This window comes from Lepisosteus platostomus, chromosome 9, assembly GCF_059453375.1.
Source record: "Lepisosteus platostomus isolate fLepPlt1 chromosome 9, fLepPlt1.hap1, whole genome shotgun sequence".
NCBI classification, from domain to species: domain Eukaryota; kingdom Metazoa; phylum Chordata; class Actinopteri; order Semionotiformes; family Lepisosteidae; genus Lepisosteus; species Lepisosteus platostomus.
The window spans coordinates 42,766,737-42,783,882 of record NC_142619.1 but is presented as its reverse complement, the minus strand read 5'-3'; the positions used below and the strand labels follow the sequence as shown (position 1 = coordinate 42,783,882).

Here is a 17,146-nt window from a genome sequence, read left to right as displayed (position 1 = left end):
TATTAACCAGAACACTTAATAAATATTTTTTTATAATAAAAAACTATTTTAATAAAAAGATAATGCATCTTAACATTGAAGGTAATAAAAGGGAGCATTAATAACAATAAATAATGATAAGCAGGATATCTCTTACTTCAAAATATAGCACATCATAACTTAAAATGTACAGAACTGAAACATTTTTAGAAAGGAATTGCAGAAATATATACAGTATGAAATACCATAAAAAATTAAATCAAATGCAATCAATTACAAGGCAGGTGAGATCAGTAAGACTGACTAGATGGGAAAAGTCTTATAAAACATTCTATAAATCAATTTGCCTACTGTATATTTTCCATTTCAGGTATGAACTTGAGTTCTGAAAAGCTACTCTCTGCTCCTGCTGCTGTCACCGGGAGAGAGATTTCAGTCCAAAGGCATATAGGCTGGGTTTACAAAACTACCATTTAATGAAATACAGGAGAAACCACAAGGAAAACAATGCATTTTAATTACATATAGTCCCTGAACAGTCTTTTGTACTGTACATTAGCTTTCACACTTTTGTTTGGCTAGCCAGAGCTGATTTTTAGTCAGGTGGGAACGTGAATCTGTTAACTTCTAGTAAAAACACCTCAAGTGTCTTTTGTATCTACAGTAGATACAAGTCTCTGTATCTACTGTAGTTTGAAAATGTGTCATGTCTACCATTCTCTAGTTACATGGATCTGACAGACTCAAAACCAAATGAAATACAAATGGTTACATTATTATGCATACTATGCATTATTACAATGTCTTGGTTTGGCGTATCTCTGCTTTGAAATCCTGTTCTCGTTTTCTGGACTTAGGAAATACAGTATATTATATACTTGATTATGATTGGTCATTTTTTCACCAGGCTTCCATCAGGATATTCCACAGCAGCAACAGAAACAGCCATTATAGGGAATTTTTCACTCACATATGAACACGCCAATTAAAAATATGTTGTGTTGCCTAGTTTGTCTTCGCCCAGGGGCGGCCCTAGGGTTATGTTTGGACTTTTACTTGGCCAATCCAAAATGAAAAAAAAATATTCTTCTTTAGCCATTCATTTGTAGATTTACGAGTATGCTTAGGCTGATTATCTTGCTGCATTTCCAAATTTTGGCTCAGCTTTTTAAAGGATTTTTTGAAGGATTTAAGGTTATTTAATAAGAGAGTTTATCAAGTTTACAATTTTAGTGTTCTTTAAAGAGTAATCAGTTCAGTCATTGGTACACCGTTTAAATCCAAGTATTTGTATATAGATGCAACTGAGCACTGTGCTGCAGCTGTTGTTGGTTAAGAGTTCTTTTTAACTTAAATAGGTTCAAGCAGACTCTTGATTATGAACAGTGTCTTGGTTAAAGCCTTTGGTTAGTGTAAGTAGAATAGGGTTAAAAGCAGTTTCTTGGCTGTGGAGATGAAACAGGATAGATTTTAGAACCAGATAGTTAAGGTTTGAGTGTAACGTGTGAGCAGAGATGCATTATTAGCTCTCCCTGTGGTTCTGTCGGTTATGTCTAGCCACAAACTGGAGAGCACTCACTGAGGTGCTGGTTTTCTTCATGGATTATAAAAGGGAAGACAGGGAGGGAAGTGCATGGTTACCTCTCCTAAATGTTTACATCAAAGTGTCAGACTTACATTCTTTTGCAAAAGTTAGATAGGATAGAGATCTTGGGTGGGAGTTGTCTGTAGCTGCTAGGTTGGGTTGAAGGAATTCTATTATCATACCAAGTAGATTAATTAAGTAATAGCAAACCAGGGGTGAGTTTCCTGAAAGCATCGTAGGGCTAAGAACATCGTAAACTCGCTCTTAAGATCAATCGTTAATTTACGAGTGTTTCCCAAACTCTATCGTAACTATAGTAGAACGTTAAATCCTTTGTAATCTACGTGCTCCCCAACCCACTCATTAATCACTAAGTGCTTCTTAAACTGGCTACCTCTTGCACCAACCTTAGCGACAGTGATAGCCAGACAGAGCACATTCAATTTACGTCACAGGAGTTCTCTGGAAATATAGAATACTAAGATTTTATATTAAGGATTTTGATATTTTGTTGTAGTATGTAAGAGGAAATTCGAAAAAAGAACATTTATTTATACAGTAATGAATTTATTAGTCATCTTAGGTAAATTGCATATTCATAAGTCAAATGTTTTAATAATACTCCCTCTTTTAGTACTTTTGGGGTGGGGATTAAATTGTATTTAATCCTGTATTGTATCTAACATGTATTACAATGTAGCGCCACGCAGGGCAGGCTGAGAACAGCACCTGGGGACTACCGGACTGCATATAGTGGGACAGAGGCTGAGATACAGTCTCTTCCCTTCGTGTTTGTGTACAGTATGTTAGTGTAGGTGCATCGCTGTAACCCCTGTCCCTGTGTGTGTACCTTTCCTGATTCGAGTTTATAAATGTGTTGTTCAACCCCATTCCCTGAGTCCCACGCCTGCTCCATTCCGTACCGAAACCCGCGGTCTATACAGTATTTAAAGTTTGAATACTGTTTTATGTTCTGTCTTGATTGTTGACGGTAAAGCTTAGACCTACTTGTTTTTAAATTTGATTATAGGTCCTGTATTTGTTGAGTGACACGTGCCAAGCTTAGTAGTTAATTGTTCCAGATGTCATGTTAATAAGACCAAATAAAATGGAGTTCCAACACACCCAACAACTTTAAATAACAACAGTATTTTCTCATGAAACACTGTGATTCTTAACGATGGCAGCGTGACAAAAAATCTTGCTTTAAATCAAAGACGTTGTACAGGATGCATACACTGTCCACGCAGTTAAACTTGGTTTTCTTTTACGGCATGTCAGTCGTTTATTTTCTTTTCTCTTAGAAACAATAAGTATCCCATTTTGTGCCTATCTAAACGCTTTCGTTTAAATGGTTGTTAAATTATGATGTCATGTTTACTTCATATTCCTTTTCACAACTTTATTTCATCCCACTGAAGGATCAAAACCAGCACCATATAATGAAAGTATTGTCAATCAATTGTTTGTCAATCGACTTGTGATGCTTTTTGCTAAGCGACTTAATGGGCGGGGTTAACAAAGCAATACTTTATACTCGCTCATTAAATGATCGATTAAGAGGGGTTTTGGGAAACGCACGAAAAAGTAGCACGTACGTTATGTACGAACATCGTAAAGTTGCTCGTTAGTCTCTAAGATTAATCGTTTTCGGGAAACTCACCCCAGACTGTTATTGCATCAGGGTCAACAGATTTTTTTAAGAAACTATCCTGGCCAAACATGATCATCTATATAGATTAGGTAATCAGGATTCATTAACAATTAAGATTAAATAACAGTTTACATCTTAGGGTTTCGGTTAATAAGAAGGGGGAAGAGACGAGAAAGAGTCTTTCCACTAAAAGGGAGAAGTGGTTATAAACACTAGAAGGGTGCTGTAAAGTTGTAAAATGAATGCAAATCCTGGAGGTCGTGATGATTAAAGAAGCCCTTCTTCAGTGTGGTTACTGAGAGTCTTTTCCAGTGGGGAGAACAGTGTCTTCTGATTGTAAAACTGCAACATTGATTTTAGAAATTCCAAAAACATGCTAACTACTCGTCCACAAACAGAAAGTACAGTAGCAACTTTACTACAATGTACTTACCATATGTTATTACAGTTTTCCATGGTTTCATTAGCTTCAATTATTGTTTCATTGTAAAAACAACTGCATTTTTGCAAACTAGAGCACTTCATTTTGTTTTCATCAAAATACGGTGCATCATCTGGACACCTCGGATAGCAGCCTACATAGAAATATATAGACACAGTCAGTGATTGCAGTTAAAGAAAAATCAGTTACAATGTGCTGCCATGAATACATTTGCAATACATCAACATATCTAGTGAACTATAAACTCCAGATTAGTAAAAAAGAATTCCTAATCTTGATTCTTGTCATTTAAAAATAAAGACAACTTTGGTATGCAATCAATTTAGCTCTTAACAGGACGTATGTACTGTATATACTGTTTGTTAGCCTTTACAGGCATTAAGCAAATAACTAAAAATGTGAACCCAATGTTTTGTGGGTCCACATTATGAGCAACAATGAGCTTCTGGGTTGACCATTGTATGAAGTCCCTAGAGTTAATGCTGACCGTATTGCTGTCTTTTATGCGCAGAAATTATAGACTGCAATATCAGTAACAAATTACTCAGATTTTCTGAAGATGCAGCTTATTGCGTTTTGCTTATGGTTATTCATTTAGAGTGTGAGATTTGTCATTTTCAGCATCTAGACTCCTTCCCTAATGACTGATGCAGCAACTCAGAATGCATGGCAATTGTCTTTCCTGCAGCAAGCTCGCTGCAGCATACCGCAATATCATTCAGCACAGCCTAAACATTTTTTTTCTTTTCTTCTCTTTTTAGCATGGAATAAACGTTTACTTGTTCCTATGTAGCCTATATGTGCTGACGCAGCTACCTAGTTGAACTAAGTAGATGTGAGCCTGGTCAGTACCTGGATGGGAGACCTCCTGGGAAAAACTAAGGTTGCTGTTGGAAGAGGTGTTAGTTGGGCCAGCAGGTGGTGCTCACACTGGGGTCTATGTGGGTCCTAATACCCCAGTATAGTGAAGGGGACACTACAGTATATGGTAAAAAGGTGCCTTCCTTTGGATGAAATGTGAAACCGAGATCCTGACTCTCTGTGGTCATTAAAAATCCCAGGGTGTTTCTCGAAAAGAGTAGGGGTGTAACCCCGGCATCCTGGTCAAATTTCCCATTGGCCTTCCCAATAATGGCCTCCTAATAATTCCCATCTATAAATTGGCTTCCACACTCTGTTCTCCTCCCCACTGATAGCTGATGTGTGATGAGCGTACTGGTGCAATTTGGCTGCCGTTGCATCATCCAAGTGGGTGCTGCACATTGGTGGTGGAGGGGAGTCCCCATTACCTGTAAAGCGCTTTGAGTAAGTGTCCAGATAAAGCAAGATGTAAGTGTAAGGAACTAAACAAAATGTTAGCGTCATCGTACTGTATGATTACTGCATAAACTGTATGATTAATGCAGAAAGCACTAACAGTCTAATACACTTTTAAATTTTATTATTGAAATAAGATTTACTGTAAGTGACAGACAAAGTTGACACACGGTATATTAAAGATTAACTGTGCCACCTGACAATTTTACAGAACAGTGCAGTCCTGCATCAGATTATTTAAAAAAACAAAAAAGGTGTTGGGAGGTACCTTTCATCTTGCAGTACAGCACATTACACCTTGAACATTCTGAGTGGCTGCATCTGTATAACTGATATAGTGATACACTCTTATTTGTTCCATCAAGCTTAATAATTAAACCTTTGTAATGATACCAAATTAGGAGGACTAGCAAACATCATAAAAAAAATAAATGAAATTCAAAAATGTTTATATAAAATTCAAGACTGGGCAAACACATGGTAGATGAAGTTTTATGTGGACAAGTTAAGGGTTTTGTATGTACATACAGTGGCTTAAATATAAAGTATAAATACAAAATGAGCATAGATGAGGCTACTTAAGAAAGACTAAGGTATTTGTTGACATGTTTAAATCTGTGTGGATACAATTAAGAAGGAAAATATTGTTAGATATAGACGTAAAAGTATATATATTAAATCAAGGTATGTTAGGTTACAGTTGTATAATGGACTGGTTAGCCTTCAGAATATTTGTGTAATTTTGATCACCACATTACAGAAAAGATATTGCTGCTGTAAAATCTGCCCAGAGAATAGCAACCAAGTACATTTTGGAACTTAAGGGATAGTCCTATAGTGACAGTCTGAAGGAACTGAAGATTTTTAGTCTTGTGTGTGGTCCCCTCATTATCTTCTGTTTTCAAGTACTAAAAATCTTCCAAGATACTGACAAAGTTAATACATTGGGCGTCTTATAAATGAACAGTGAAAGACAAATCATAGGACAAAATGGAAAGTAAATGCATTTTAAACGCATAACAAGTGGCCACCTTACCCAACCATGTTATCATTATATAAGTTATTCCCTTCTTTCACACAATGGCTGGATACATTTCTTGGATCAATTACCTAATAACTAATTTCTAAACAGACTATATAAGCTTAATCCCCTTCATTTGCTTGTAACCATTCTTAAATTCTAGAAAAAACTTCTGAAAGCAGTACAAATTATAAACATATATAACCTCAAGAAGCAGACCAGTGAAAAAAAACAAAAAACTATTGATAAAGAGCAACTAAAAAATGAGAAACCACAAACGAAGCAGAGAAGAGGCAGCCAAGATGTGTAAGCATACTGAAACAATTGGAAGTGTCACTCTTACCTTCAAGCTTTCCAGTGAACTTATTGTTTTTACCACATGTTGCAATTCTACCACAAGGTTCATAGTGCCAGCTACATTCTCCAGGGACATTATAATAATCACAATATACAGCTGGAAAGATAGAACAAAGAATTTTCATACTGCTAAGAATTTAAAAAATAAAAAGTCATTTCTACTTCAAAAGTCCAAGAAGGATAATTGTAATCAAACTTCACTGGGGACAACACCCAAGAATTAAATGCTTTGTGAATACTTGGAATACTTGGTGAGTAAAATTTGGCTTAATCCAATTGGTTAGTGGGTAGCCTCTATCTTAAACCCCAAAAGTAAATCACATTGACCACAAAACCAAACAAAGATTAAAACAAGGGATTCAGTGAGTGAACAATTCTGACCAGTGTTGTATAAAAGCTTGCTTCAGCTTGGTGGAGTTGGTTTGAATGCTTGGGACAAAGGTGATGGGAGGCATTTGAGATCAGCATACAGTATGAAGCAAGTATTATAATGATGGTTGTAAGGTAGAATTGTGTGAGAGTAACTTGTCATTGTCATCCTTCCCAAACTTCAGTTAATAAGTTCCATTTTAACGTGGATATTTTAACTTTTTTTATAAATAAATGTAATTCCTATACGAATGAAGCTTACAAACACAGTTGTTTTAAATTCAGAATAAAAACATTGCCTTTGCCTTTTGATTTTAAAATGAATAAACATAGTAGACAGCTTTTTGCTATTAGTCTCATTAGTATACATTCGACGTTTAAGACAGAATTTGCTACTTATATTTTAATAAGTAGCTAAATCTTAGATTAAAAAACTGAAATAGCTGAGACATACGGCACAAGTCAGGGGTTCTCCACTGGATGCAGACACCCTCCTCACTGCACGCTTCAGCATACGCAGCCACAGCTGTGCAAAAACCCAGGAATTTTCCATCAAACTCGCAGGAACATGACTCTTGCAAACACACATCATAATAGTACCTGGGATCGACCTGAAATGAACAGATAAAAAGGGGAAGATATATTTTAATGTCTATATTATTAAAATGGCCTTAATGTAAATAATGTAGTAATGCTCAAACTTTGCAAAACCCATGTACAGAAATGCTGAGTAGGTGCTGTAATACTGGTCTTTGTTTTTCATTACATTCCCTAGATTTACATGTCTCTGTGCATCACTGCCATCTCCTATTTTAAAGTACTACAGATATTGAAATCTATGATGTAAACCATTAAGTTGTTTTTTGCCAGGAATGTTAATTAAACAAGTGGAAATGGTGGTTGTTGCCTGATATGTTGTTGTACAAATGTCTAACATTTTATACTGTTCTGTTCATTTCACTTACTTTTTTCATTCTTTGTGCAGAAACAATTCTTTGGCTTTGAATTTTTTTACATTGAAGCTATTAATTTTGTTAGATCTATATTTAGTTGTACAAAATACAACTTACAGTGTGCAGAAATCATTTTAATGATGAGTATCACCTGACAATAAAAAGTGATTGGTATAGACATAAATAAAATTTTTTAATAAGTTCACCAGCAGCCTTATCACCCTGTAACTCACAACTGGCAGCCCACTGAAGCTAAGCAGGTGTTAGGCTGGTCAGTACCTGGATGAGAGACATCCTGGGAAAAACTAAGGCTGCTACTGGAAGAGGTATTATTGGGGCCAATAGGGGGTGCTCAACCTGCAGTCTATGTGGGTCATAATGCCCCATAGTGACAGGGACGCTATACTGTAAAAGGGCTTTGACCATGAGATGTAAAACCGAGGTCCTGATTCTATGTGGTCATTAAAAATCCCAGGGTGCTTCCAAAAAAGACTAAAGGTTTTACCCTGGTGTTCTGGCCAGATTTCCCATTGGCCTTTACCTATCGTGGTCTTTTAATACTTCTCATTGATAGCTGATGTGTAGTGAGCATACTGGCACACTATCATTGCATCATCCAGGTGGGTGCTGCACATTGGTAGTGGTAGAGGGGAGTCCCTATTACCTGTAAAGCTCTTTGAGTGGAATGCCCAGAAAAGCACTATATAAGTGTAAGGAATTATCATTATTTTGGACTTTTTATAACTGTAAAAGACCCTTGCATTTGCTTTCAGTATAATGATGGTGTTCATAACAGCAAATACTATATTACACTCCCAAAAGGGATAAAAGTAAGAAAGAGACAGGCTACAGGGAATTGAATTGAAATGAAATGCTGATCAAAAATTTGAATTGTACAGTATAGTTCTTCCAGTCACGGGTCTCTCCATTAGCATCCTAGTACTGTGTTCCAAGAATTTCAGTGGTACTGTATTAAACATTGACTCCTTTGTAATTTGTCTGTGAGAATATAACATTTATCTCCTCATTAAAAACAGTTATATTTGTTGTCGCATATCTCTAGACTACATTCATGTGCAGTAATTTCATTTTGCTTTTTGTTTAGAAAAATGAGTAGCTACGCCAAATACAAAGCATCTGGCTTGTACTACAATTTCACATGGCTCATTTATCTCAAGATGACTTCACACTAAGAAAGCTGTCTGGAAACCTCCTCACCAAAAAGGAAGTCTCTGTTGTAAGGAGAAATATACCTAATTTCCACTGGTAGCCAGCTGGAACTTGAGCTGATACAGATCTGAAACTCATTAAACATATAGAGTTCCTTACTTAAAACACATGAGCACCTAAGTACCTAGATAATGCAAAGGGGGCTTAAGGCACACACAGTGAGTGTAATATAGGACATTCTCATAGAGTTTCCAGGTGCCTTGGGTAGATACTGCCAGTGCTGTAGTCAAAGTAAAATCCCGTTCACTCACATCAAATTATTTTGGATTTTTATGCTTGAAGTTAGCAGTTTTAACTGTTCTATTTTGGAAATGTTTAGTTAAAGCTACTGTAAATGCATTCAAACATTTTATTTTGAAAGTAAAAAAGTCTTGAATATGCTAATGAATCACACATTATGAATTATTACATCTTACCCTTAAAGGGACACAGTAAACTTTACGGTTGTTTGCATTTATGAACCAGTTTCATCTTGAACAATATTCATAATTTCTTCTTTATACTGTATATATACTGTAGTACCTATACCCCCAGTAAATCAATAACGGATGCATTATTTTACCTTGTTATGACATTCTTCAAAAGTCTTTCCTAAAATAATACTGCATCTCCTTTCAGCCCATGTGAAACAATAAGAGTGTCTCTGACAGGGGAATGTCTCATTCACTGTATCAGAGCAGGCAGCCCCAGATGTTTTCCAGCTGTTACCAAATTCCAGTTCTTTGGTCACTGACAGCTTTGCTCTGGTCTGCAGGTCATTTTTAGCATTTGAGTCAAAGTTTCCACAGAGACCACACACTTTATTCTGCAAATCAAGCAATAATAATTCAAGTGAAATGGTGTAAAAATAAATATTTGTAGTTGGCATTATTAAAATATTGAATATTGAGTCAAGTGACACATGAAAATACATGTTATTCATTTTTCACTGTCAATTTAAAATTAGTGTTTAGATTTGGATAATTTAAATATAATTTCAATTTTCACATTTTCATTATTAAAAGCAATACGCACAAGATAGAAGAAGGAAGGGAGAGTGATGCAAGTCAAAATCATAAACATCATACATATAAATACATTATAACATTCAATAAGAACAATACTATAATTTATTACTGATATTGTTCAATATTAAACTTAGAAATCTCAGAAACCAAATCATATGACAATAATATACAATGGTATCTTCAAATTATACTTATCATTGATTTGTAAACTGGCATTATTTTAATAGTGATTGAAATGTTTCGGCCAGGTTACTGGTAATGTTTTACCAACAAAACAACAGAAAACTTTATTATTATTATTAAATCTAAACGTATTTTCAGTAAGGAAAACACACTTACAATCCACTTAGATGCCAGAAGAATGGTGACTCTGGTATGTTTATCCCACACCAAGGTAATTCCAAGTTTAGGAACTGTGATAATTATGTAAAGCCCCACTGTGTGAACTGAGTATACGGGCTCAATCTCACATGAGTTTGGATTTTGTGAATTTATGGTCACATTCATTTCACTTAATTTTAAAGTAACTTGATCCTGTTGAAATTAAAAGAAACATGTTTAAGTTACAAACAAAAACTAATAGAGACTAAGTGCTGAAAATAAATTAAGAGGAATCAATTGTTGACACCTTGATATCAAGTATAATAGCCCGGGAACATGTCAGAACCTCATCACAGCAGGGGACACTCTCTGCCTTGATTTCAAAAGTTCCTTTCCCATTACCACAGTCATCCTGAAACAGAACAGATAGAGAAGGATAAGCAAACTCATCTGTGCATTAGAACTCACATCAAAACTAAATCTTAATTCTGAACATTGTCTTTGTTTAGAGAGCAAATCTCAAAGACATTCTTATGTGGTTCACTACATACAACAGATACCCCAAGTTATAAATGTCTTGAGCTCATTAACTTACCTCCACAAGAGTATATTCGCAATTCCCATCAAATCTGTACGATTTTAAATCAAAGGTCTGAAAGTGTCCATCTCCATAAACTTGGCATTTACCAGAGCAATCATTACCAACGCAGTTCCACTTTCCACCTTCACAAATGCTGTAATGCAATAAGTTATATACTGTATGTGAGAATGAGCCCTGCATTGTAGGTTTTGACAACTCAGCTTACAGTTTTCAGCTCCACCTATGATTGTTTTATACTTACCACTTTTTACAGTGTAAATTTAAGTTTGTTCCAGGTTTGAACACTTCACCACTATATGTACACGTGCAGTCTTCACGAGGAACACAATTTCCATTATGGTCTTCATATTTTCCTTTTGGACAGTAACAGCCACTCTTACATTCTTCACTGATAGGCTAGAAAAGAGCACAATATGATTCAAATATACATTTGCTAAAATGTTGGTTTTATCACTGCAATAAAAATATATGGAACACATTTAATGAGACCTCAATTTTTTTCTAGTTGTGCCACTAGAGCTTAAGACTAAGCTAAAATGGGAGTGGGGGGAATCCAGTTCACTACATAAGTGTAGTAGCCATTACGCACCAGCAGGACCACTACATTACAGAGCTTATTTTATGTATTTGACATATGGCATGCCCATCCTGGTCACAGCTTTGACCTCAGCCTTCTCAACCACAGATCTGAACTATCGTCTCTACCTGTGTGCAGAGCTCTACTACGTCACGGAGTCCAGAGTTCGTTGCAGCACCACACCACCTGTGTGCTCAGCGTTCCCAGCTCTCCTGCCATTGCACAGCCTGCAGCTAATCTCCAGTATGTATGCTTTCTGTTCAGCCCAGTACATTTTTGCACGCAGAAGTGCTCAACTTTCCCCTGACTGTGTGGTAACTGTGCAGTTTCCAGCTGTGCATGCTTCCTGTACAGTTCCCATCTCATCTTTCTCTCATTCAGCATGTGAGTTCAGCTTACGACTTTTAATCTGCTGCAGGTTTTACTGGGCAGTGGGATCATTACAATATATTTCTCTTACAGAACATAAATTACAAAAGATATAAAAGTGTTTCGATTATAATGAAAGATTAAATATGACAATTAAAGCACTATTGTCATTTGGAAATCCTAGACAGAGTCATGGGGGAGTTGGATCCTAACCTGGCAGCAACAGGGGGCATAGAAACTCACTAACTGAAGCCAATTAACCACCAACTATGTATTTGACTATGGGAAGAAACCAGAGCATTCAGGGCATAGCCTAGCAATCACGGGAGAACATACAAACTCTATGCAGATAGCATCCCAGGAATTGAATCCAGGACCCTAGCACTGCGAGACAGCAATATTATTCACTGAGCTGTCATGCCAACCTGTAACTTTATGTATAGGCTAAAAAGCAGCATCATATGATAGCATTCTGCTAATATTACAACATAAAACAATTAAAATGAATAATTTCCACCTAATGTGGCTGTACCAGAACTTACCTTATTTAAACTATCGCATGTCTTCTGACTTGTGCTAATTGAAGCATTAGCACAGTAAACAAATATTTTTTCGCTTGTACATTCTGCAAAACATTAAGCAGAAGATACAGTAAATACTGTACATACAGTACGATGCATTAATATTTATTCAGTATTGTAATACCATCAGAGAGTTATTCCTAATGCCCCCTCCAAGCTCCTCCCATACATGGGTCTTCACTTCAGCAATTGCAGCAGCTGCAGCTCCCTTGGCCTGCTGATACCTCTCAAACAAATGCAGAGACACTTCCCACCGCAAGCCATGTTCAGAAGCCTTCTTGATGGCTTCCCTCATCGCGGGATGTCCACTAGTGGGCACTAGGGTTCCCACTGACCACCTTCTGGTCACAGCTCCTTGCAGATGCTTCAATGCCTCCAGTCTTCAGCAAAGGGACATTTGGGCTCAATGTCCTCCCTCAGGACAGAGGAGAAGCTCTTCTGGAGGTTGGGACTAAAATAATCTCACATGGAGATGTCTTTCAGCTGTTCTGTAGTTTGGGCCTACAGAATAGGCTTAACTGACACCCTGTCTGTCTGAATGAAGTGGCGATTAGTTCTGCTCCTCTTTTTACCTGAGTGTCCAGAGCACATAACCTTAATGACACAACTACAAAGTCAAATGTCCTACGGTCCAAGATGCTCTGATAGACTTATGTGCAATCTTGTGTTGGAACATGGTGTTTGTCATGGACAGTCCATGACCAGCACAGAAGTCCAATAACAACTTACTGCTTGGGTTCAGATCAAGGAGGATATTTCTTTCAATCACACACCTCCAGGTCTCTTTGTTATTCACCATGTGAACATGGAACACTTGCCATATGCATCTCATGAGGAGGAGATCTCCTCTCAGTTTTTAATGAAATCATCATGGGAGATTTCTTTTAACTTATTGTACTTAATGTATCTTACCTTTAGAAGCCTTCATTTTGAGGATTCAGGTTTTGAATAAATTATTAAATTCAAGGGTCTTAATGTTTGTAAGTTACTATATTGTTAATAAAATTACTACATTGTAATAACAATAATTAAAATGACAAAAGCGTATCGACAGCATTACAATTAATTAATTTTGAAATCCATCCATCTTCTAATATCCATTTTTTATGGATAGGAATTTTAAATTAACATTAAGACCTCTGATATGTGTATATTTAAAACAGAGTACGCTTCTGTTGAGGAATGCAAATAAAAAAATGAACGAGTGAATATTGCTACAATTGCCAAAGCATAAGTAGTTAAATGCCAACAAATTAGAAATTATGTACAGTAGATAAAGGGGACAAGTCCAAGAAGAGAGGATAATATTCTCACAAACAAGTTGGACATTTTTTTAAATTAAATTAGTTTGTGGCTTAGTTGAGGTTTGATTGTATTATTTTACTTATTTTTCCAAGTTGTAATAACTGCATAGAAAAAAGGATTATCTTTTTAAATAGTTTTTATGACAATCATTTTATCTGAGCATCAAAGGAAATCTGCTCAACCAAATCCAGGAATATAAATTGATTATCAAGTAGACAATGTACTAAATTTAAACAATAATGCTCTGGTCTTTTATGAATAAAACCAATGGTTATCAAGTGATACATATAAAAATAATTATATGATATAATACAAGAAGATGCAATATGATTTGATTTGACATTATATGAAGTTTAATTGTGGAATGGCATGGTGGTGCATTGCGGCCTTGAAGCACTGGGGCTGTGGGTTCAATTTCTATGATGCTATCTGCATGTTTGTATGTTTTCCCTCTGTTTGCCTGGTTTTCTTCCGGGTGCTCCGGTTTCCTCCCACAGTCCAAATGCATGCTGGTTAATTGGCATCTGGGAAAAACTGGCCCTAGTATGAGCTTTTGTGTGTTTGTGTGTGCCCTGTGATGGACTGTAATGCTATCCAGGGAGTATCCCACACGTGTGTTTGTGAGTGAAGCTCCAGCTCTCCTGTGACCATATCCTGGATAAAATGGTTAGAAAATGGATGGATAATGTTTATTATTTACTTAAATCACTGGGCAGTAATCTTATTTTATCTTATAATACGTCTTACTTTGTTTTTGATTACATTTAAGTCTCCCATCTTCACAATTGCTGAAATAAATAAATAAATTAAATTAACACTTGATTGTTACTTGCATTAGCATGCAAATACATAACAAATCTTAACAAAATACTGACATATATATTAATTCTTGCAAAATACAAGCATGTTTTCATGTTCACTATATATTATTATGATAGGGTAGATCACAATTACTGTACATGGTATTGCAAAATCCCTTTAAAGCACAAATCTAAAGTCTTAGGAAAAAGATTTAGACCAAAACAACAAGGTGAAAGAATGGGTGGCTGACATTAATGATCGAAATAAAGCTTAAATTTGTAGTTTTTACAATATTGTATATCAAAGACTTATATTCTGTTTAATTATAAATATTATTTTCTTGCATTATAAAAATCTGACGCTCTTGTATCTGTATGTGTAGTAAAACAATATAGTAAAGTAGAAGTCTGGATTTGAACTATCAAATATTTCATCAACATATCAACAAAGAAATAATTATGGTCTCTTTAGGAATGCAACAACAATTTAAAATCTGACTTTCTCTCCCTGTGAAGAGACTCACCAGGATTGATATCCAGCGATATCAAATGTCCCCCGCTTATAAATGTCATTTCCATGGTAACACGGACATTGAAATGTTGATGTACAGGTCTGTTCATCGTCCATGTGGGAGCCTTCTGAACATCCACACCCCTCCACAGGGTCGGCTTCCATTTCACACGTAAAGTCGTACACAGAGAGGGAACGGCAGGTACGATTACAGGCCGTCATGATGTATTCAAATTTCTGGTTCTTGGGACATGCCACAACTGAAATATTAAACAATAACATTTTGGTACAGCAGAAAAGTATAATGAATGTACAAGTAATTAAACCAACCCACTTGTTAGAAAGTAGGTGACAGTGACCAAAACATTACTAATCTATGAAATCCAAAATACTGTATCTGTAAAAACAAATGAAATATTAATCAAACAAATGTATTTTTACATAGTTGGCTCTCATGATTCAGTAATACAGACACAAGAGATATACAGTAATATATAAGATGATGACTGGCTCCATATCAAATAAGTTAAATAACAATGGTGATTTTATGCATCCCAGTAATAGGTGATTTTTAATGGTTATCAATCCTTGTTACGGTATGAATCGGGTTATATCCAATATATATCCAATAAAATTAATAACAAAGAATTGAACATACTGCAATCATCCTTTCTCCAGTCTTGCACAATTATTCCCTGGGCAGCACAGGCTTTGGCATAGTTACCAAGAGCAGTACACAAGCAATCTTGAACATTTTCAGCACACTGACACACACTTTCTTCACAGGTCTGAAAAACAAATGATCCATATCCTTTGTTAATGGCTTATGTCATAGAATTACATTTTTGATCTTTTAATGTATACTACTTTGCTTTGTTCCATAAAACTGTTGCTAGGAGAACTTGCTATTCTGTAGTTAGGTAGGGAACTAGGATTTCTTGAGAGAAGAATCTGTCTCCTTATTAGTGGGTACATTTTTAAATAGGGAGACAGGTTCCCATTTTGTGACATCTGGGTTTGCAGACAGAGAGTTTAAACTATGTTTTATTATGTGTAGTTTAGAATGCAGCTTATCTTTTCTTTTGGCCACTGTAGGCATTAAGAATTGAATACTTGGTAAGAGTATGGGATTTTTCTTCATGGTTTGGACATTAGGCCTCTGGGATGCCTTGTCTGTAAACTTTTACTATACATAGGGAAACTTGTGTGTTGTTTGTTTATGTTGTGTGTAGTGTGTGTATTGTCACTTTCAATAAATGTTTTAAATTATTGCGTTTTTCACCAAAGTTGTGCCAGAGAACAAAGACAACATATGCAGAAATATTTACAAGTTGGGGTTATGATTATGAATTTACTTACTGATTTATCTGCTTGGTCAGTTTCCTAGTATTCTCTAATTTACGTAAACCCCTATTTGTAACATACATTACATTTACAAAATGCACTGCTAAGACCTCATTTGGAGTAATTTAGAATACGATGATCACATTACTGTATAAAAGTTCAGAAACAAGTCACTAGTTACAGTACCAGGTTTAAAGGAAGATCTTACAGTCACAGAAGAAAAAAAAAAGAACTGAATCTTTTTAGTAACAAACAGTACTTGGGGACCTGATTAAAATATTCAGAATCTTCAAATCATTGATAAAGAGGACAAGATCTCTGAATCAATTAGTCACTAGCCACCAAACAAGTTAGATGTGTGTAATGGTCACCTCTCTTGTAAACTTTATTGCTTTTTCTTGTTCTTATCTCAGTTATTTTAAAAGACAAGATCAATAAAATCATTGGCTCTAGTTTTCCTCAATCTAACGTATGTGGGGTGTGTCTCAAATGATGACTGTTTATTCTTTTTATCATACATTGTTAACATGATTGAATAAGACTGCATTCTTAATGACGTGAATTTGATCGTTTGTAGCGTGCTTTAATTAATGCATTTTTTTTTCCCACAGGTCGTAAGTATATTGATATGGAAAAACATTTATCTAAATTAAATTGTGATGTACCGTAGTTTTGACTAGTGATACTCTTCCATTTTTATCTAGCCTGTTGTCTTAGAAAGCTTTACACCTTATAATGTATTCTTCACCAATATCTTCTGTTTCTCATGTTTCAGTGACTTTGAGACCTTTGTGGGCGAATGCTGATGCATTCACCTCTATTC

The 17,146-nt window shown here is 35.8% G+C and overlaps 1 protein-coding gene across 1 annotated transcript in view; it reads right to left on the bottom strand.

Moving 5' to 3' along the window:
- Positions 1–17,146, bottom strand: part of LOC148655023 (mucin-19-like) — a 91,274-nt gene that overhangs the window by 40,203 nt on the left and 33,925 nt on the right. The window contains exons 16-27 of the mRNA XM_088646610.1: positions 15,638–15,767; positions 14,993–15,239; positions 14,416–14,456; positions 12,325–12,407; positions 11,078–11,232; positions 10,831–10,969; positions 10,543–10,647; positions 10,254–10,448; positions 9,470–9,712; positions 7,179–7,335; positions 6,342–6,452; positions 3,652–3,793 (exon numbers count right to left, since the gene is read on the bottom strand). Of these exons, the coding sequence (XP_088502736.1) occupies positions 3,652–3,793; positions 6,342–6,452; positions 7,179–7,335; positions 9,470–9,712; positions 10,254–10,448; positions 10,543–10,647; positions 10,831–10,969; positions 11,078–11,232; positions 12,325–12,407; positions 14,416–14,456; positions 14,993–15,239; positions 15,638–15,767 (1,748 nt within the window). The remainder of the gene's footprint in view (positions 1–3,651; positions 3,794–6,341; positions 6,453–7,178; positions 7,336–9,469; positions 9,713–10,253; positions 10,449–10,542; positions 10,648–10,830; positions 10,970–11,077; positions 11,233–12,324; positions 12,408–14,415; positions 14,457–14,992; positions 15,240–15,637; positions 15,768–17,146) is intronic.